This window comes from Arachis ipaensis, chromosome B10 (genome assembly GCF_059453495.1).
Source record: "Arachis ipaensis isolate K30076 ecotype BB chromosome B10, ASM5945349v1, whole genome shotgun sequence".
In the NCBI taxonomy this organism is placed as follows: Eukaryota; Viridiplantae; Streptophyta; class Magnoliopsida; order Fabales; family Fabaceae; genus Arachis; species Arachis ipaensis.
The window spans coordinates 17,891,603-17,897,207 of NC_142435.1; the positions used below are offsets into that span (position 1 = coordinate 17,891,603).

The following is a 5,605-nucleotide window of genomic DNA, read 5'->3' on the forward strand; positions in this document are numbered from 1 at the left end:
ATTCACTAATTGGAATTAATAAATATACTTATCACCAATTAATTGAAACATGTAAAAAGAGTATGTAATACCCTCAAATTAGTTGGGTATCGGATAAATCACCAAAAACTAATTACCATGGTGCCAAAAAAATAGTAGCCGAATAATATATTTCAAAAAGGTTAGCAATTTATTAAATAATTCTCAAAACGATGATAGTTCAGTTAAAAAAAAAAATAATCATAGTATTGATGAATAGCTATTTTTGAATAATTTATGTATGATTATCTTTCAAAATTTTTTTATCATTTCTTTTTTAAAAACGATTTTTTGGTTAGATCTTTTAATTTGTTGTTACTTATATTAGCTATTGCATCGAACATCAAGCATATCAAAGCTACAATGAGGGAAACCTGATTACGTTTTATTATAAGAGAGCACACACATATTTTATTACACCATTGGGTGGATAGGTTACGAAGAAGAAGAGCAACAAGCAAGTAGTCATGAAAGAGGTAGCTAGTACACGCACACCCACGTGTACGCGCACATATATTGCCACGTTGGATCGGAGGAATATATTAGACACCCTTTGCTGTCCAGTCAGCCTTGTATGAGCCGCCACCATGATGATGAGGATTCCAACCGTCCATGTTCATATGGTGGTTTTGATAATATGGACTGCCGTGGTTGTTAAAGCCATGTCCATGGTTGTTCCAATTATTGCGATGCTCATCCATCTTATGCATCTGCATGCTGCCTCCGCCGCCGTGATGCTCCTCGCTATAGGCGGCTTCTTCGTACTCTGTCTCTTCAGAGTAATAGCCGCCGTGATGGCCACCATGGGGATTGAACTTGTGGCCACCACCGCCGTTTGAAAACATGTTATGGTGATGAGTGTCTCCAAAGCCATGCTTCTTGGCGCCGCCGAAGAAGCCGGGCCTGCTTGCTCCACCACCATGGTAGTCCATGGCGGGAAAAGCGCCATGTGGCTTCATGGGCATACCTGATGATGGGAAATGATTCTTGTGGTAACCGTTATCGGAACCACCGCCCCAAGATTCTTCATGGAAGGCATAGCTCTGTTGCTGTTGAGCCTGAGTGTCCATCCACATGCCATTGTCACCGTAGTGTTGTTGTTGATAAAGAAGACCCTTTCCCATCTTTTTGTTTAATTTCTAGTAAAGAGATCTTTGATTGATGTGTTGCGTTTCTCATTTAGCGATTGTCCTTTTATAGGCACCTCCTCAATCAATCGTTGCAATAACATTCTTATTTATTTATTTATTTTTTAAATTAGGAGTGGAACCCAAAACTTTTAAATAAAGATGAAAAACCTATATCATTTTAGCTAACAACATACTTATTTAATTCTTACCCAAAAATAACGTATTTATTTAATTTTCTTGCAATATAAAGATATTTTATTCATGAATTAAATTACCTATTATCATATATATATATATATACAAATAATTATTTAAAAATTTGCTGCGTGAATAGGTTTCAAAAAGAAAAAATAAAATAATGAAATAAGTATATTAAATGTGTTACGTCATCTTTTCCACCAAGATAAAATTAATAAATTCATAACTTTATTATGTGCTGGTAAAAATAGATACTAATTCATCCTACTATTACAACAACAACAACAATAATAATACTCTCCTTACCACTAAATTATGTTATTTTTTATTATTTTAAATATTAATTATTAATTATATAATAAAAACGTATAATAATTTTTGTAAATATAATTTTAATTTTATATTCACTTATATTTAAATTAATTATTTTTTTATTATTTATAATTATTAATATAAATATAATTAAATATATATAAAAAAATATCAAATATTTTTATTAATTACAATATAATTATTTTTTATAATTATATGATATTATTAATATTATTTTTTAATAAATACATATAGTATATAACAATATAATAAATATAAATTAATTAATTAGTTATTAAAATAAAAAATATTTACTTTAATATAAAAATAAAATTAAAAAATTTTTATTATAAAAAATACTAAAATTTTATATACTTATTCAATAATAACTAGATTATAACTTGTTGGTTATCATTTGTTGAAATTTGATTGTTTTTAAAATATATATATATATATATATATATATATATATATATATATATATATTAACTTTTAATTTTAAATTTTAGACTATTTTATATTTTTTTATTTACGTAAAATTGATTTTGTCGGTTCAATCAATAACTCATTAGTTAAACTAATAAATCAGTAGTATGATCAATTTGATTACGAATTTAGTTCTGACAACTATAATATCAAGCATCTTGAAATCAAATAAAATGCATTTTCTTTAAACAATTATGTACTGCTATACTGTGCTGGTGATCAGGGGCGTAGCTTAATATTGGCAATTAATGGTCATGGCGCTCTCAAGGTTTTTAAAACGAGGAATGTTAGGGGGCAGTAATTTTTATGATTTGTAACCATCAAATAGCTATCAATAATGATTTTAATAATGGTATGAGATTTTATCTAATGGCTCACTTTTTTTTACTAGTTACATACAGACCAGAATTTAATAAAATTGCTGCTCCCTAGATTTTTCCTTTTAAAATTTAGAAAAAATAATCATTTATACTCATAAAAGTATAAAAGTTATAAATATTGATAAAGCTATCCATAAAAGAATGAAATTAACTTTGTATCCATCAAAGATGAATTTTGTTAAACAAAACTAACCAAATGTTCAATTTTAGTTGATTTTGTTAAAAAGTTATCCGAATTTTCGAAACTACTCTCATCATCTCCACTACACTATCACTAACATAATCACCTTCTACTCTCTCATCCCAACTCTAACAATTCAGAATCAAAATCATCTAACCCAAATTCCAACCCTAATTCAATTTTTCCAATTCTAACGCGATGTAACTACGTCTTCGTGACCAAATTCCAAGCATCCATTATTGGCTTTCTCCCTTGTAAGCATCAAGATCTGTCTCTTGCTTGCTCTGCTCACTAGCATCAGGACTACCAATTATCAGCGAAAATGGCTTGAATTTCAGGTGCTTAAATGGCAGTACAGGATCTTAAATTTTAGAAGGGTCTCAAATTGGAATAGCAGATGCCGTCGAGATGTCATATGGACGGTCATTTCCTCCTCCTTTTTCCTTGACCTTCATCAAGTTTCCATGAAACCCTTCTTTTGCGTCTCCCTTCTTCATAGCTACCGTCAGCCACGCAGCAACTAATAGTATCTGTCGTGTTGTCCAGCCTCAGTGATGTCCTCTTTACAGCATAACGTAGTCCAACCACTATGACATCCTTTGTGAAGCGCAAAACATTCAACTCCTCACTGTACTTTACTATTCTTTATCTGCATTATCAAGAATAGAGCCTCTGCTTCATGTTGGTTCTTTTCTTTTTCTTCTGTTTGTAAATTACATGTCTTTATCTTTTCTATGTTATGAGTTTTTCTTTATTTTTTGAAAAATATTATTGCAATACAAATTTGTATCCACAATTTTTAGTGAGAGTTTGAGGATTATTAATGATTCTTGCTTCTTGGATCTGATAAAATCTAATTATGGTTATGGTCGGTCTGGATATTATTATGATTTTGTTCTTATTTTTCGATTTGAAAAAATTTTTGTTCTTGAACTTTGTTATGATTTTTGAAAGTTGTGATGGTTATGATTTTGATTTGGAAAAATTAAGCTAAGGTTAGGGTTAAAGTTAAGATTAGTTAAATAATTTTGATTCTGAATCGTTAGAGTTGAATGAGAGAATGAAGGGAGGTGATTGTAAGAGTGAGTGATTAAGTGTAGTGGAGATAATATGGATAGTTTGGAAAATTTAGATAATTTTTTAACAGAGTCAACTAAAATTTAGTGTTTGGTTAATTTTGTCAATCAAACCTCATCTTTGATGTGTACATAGTTAGTTTCATTTTTTATGGGTAATTTTGTCAGCATTTGCAACTCTTATGGGTATAAGTGCATATTTGGGTGTCATTATCTTGATAAAAAAAAGATTTTTTTTAATGAAAAAAGATTTTTTTTTTTTATTTTTTAGCTTGTTTGGTAAATTTTTAATAGTAAAAGTAAAAGTATTAGAAAAATTAAGAAAAAAATATCTTTTTTGAGAAGTTGCGATTTGCATATTTTTTTTAAAAGATCTTTTTTCGTTTAAAAAAAGATATTTTTTATATAATAAATAAACAAAAAAGTGCTTTTATATTGTTATACCCAAACATAATTGATAGATAAAATCTTTTTGTATGAGATATCCAAACATAAAATTATTTTTACTTTTCCATAAGATCTTTTAAAAAAAGATAACTCAAAAAAGATATTTTTTTAGAATCTCACCCAAACAAGCTCTAAGTGGTTGTTTTTTCTAAAATTTCTTAATTATATGTATGGTAAAAACTTACTTGCAGTTGTTTTCATGTGAATTTGTTAGTTGAGAACCGTTAAATAATTTGATATATTTGATTAAATTATTATTTAATATCTCTCAACTATCAACTTCACATAAAAACAAAATGCATGTGAGTATTCTATATGTATAGCAGAACAAAAAAAATTTATAATTGATTTGGTTAACATATTTAGAATTAGATTTTTCTTTTATGAGTTTGTGGGTTCAAATCCTATTTCTCAATAATTTTTATAATTATTTTTAAAATTTATCTTATAATATGTAGAAAATTAATGATTTGACTGATAAGTATCATATTTATAAAGATTTTAAAAAAAATAAAATTTTTATTAAATATTAAAATAAAATTAAGTTTTAATGTATTTATTAAAGATCGAGTAATATCTTAAATCAGTCTCTAAAATATTTCTGCATGGTTGGATAATTTATTAATTCTTAACAAATTTTAATCATCTGTTACTCGACTAGATAAATCTTGATGATCGATAAACTGAAGTCGATTTCATGATAACAAGATATTGAAAGAAGAACTAAAAAAGAATTCAAATTCAACGAAGTAATTACTTATAAATCAATAATTTGCAAAGGAATTGAGGTGGTCTCGACAGCATGATGTTTGAAAGAGATTTGATTATTAATCTTTTTGACTAATAAAGAGATCAATTTTCAAAGTTGGTGAACGACTGAACGTAGTGTATGAGAAGGTTATTAGACATGTAATTGGCGAGAACGGTTATCTTTGAGTCTGTTTTTTAGATCGACATGTGACAGCACAGTATTAGTGGAAGATGCATGCCTATAAATAAAGTGGCATGCGACGAACAAAAGGTTAAAAATTTTCTTCAGAAGCAGTACACTCTCACAAACTCTCAAATCTCAATGACTTTCTGAGACTTTGTCTTGAGTTTATTTTTTATAAGTTTTTTTCTATCTTCTTTGCATTCTCTTTACAAATTCTGAATTTTACGTTTATGCAATTTACTTTCATTGTAACGTTAATATCTTTCTTTTTACATTTTATTAATTTCATCGTTTTCGTTTGAAACCTTCAAGATTTTGTAAAAGGTCTCTCTATTTTATGTTTATATCATTTTGATTTTTTGAAAGACAACATCAAGTAAAGTTAGTTTATTTTATGCCATTTATCAATTTTACAAATTTCTTTTTTATCATTGACAAAGTAA

The 5,605-nt window shown here is 27.9% G+C and overlaps 1 protein-coding gene across 1 annotated transcript; it reads right to left on the reverse strand.

Moving 5' to 3' along the window:
- Nucleotides 1–382: 382 nt before the first annotated feature.
- LOC107623789 (uncharacterized) lies at nt 383–1,196 on the reverse strand. The gene has a single exon (XM_016326163.3). The coding sequence runs from the start codon at nt 1,140–1,142 to the stop codon at nt 561–563; it is 582 nt and encodes a 193-aa protein (XP_016181649.1). The 5' UTR covers nt 1,143–1,196; the 3' UTR covers nt 383–560.
- Nucleotides 1,197–5,605: the final 4,409 nt, after the last annotated feature.

Excerpts from the sequence above, each read along its gene's own strand:
- LOC107623789 (XM_016326163.3), bottom strand. The coding sequence starts at position 1,142 with ATGGGAAAGGGTCTTCTTTATCAACAACAACACTACGGTGACAATGGC.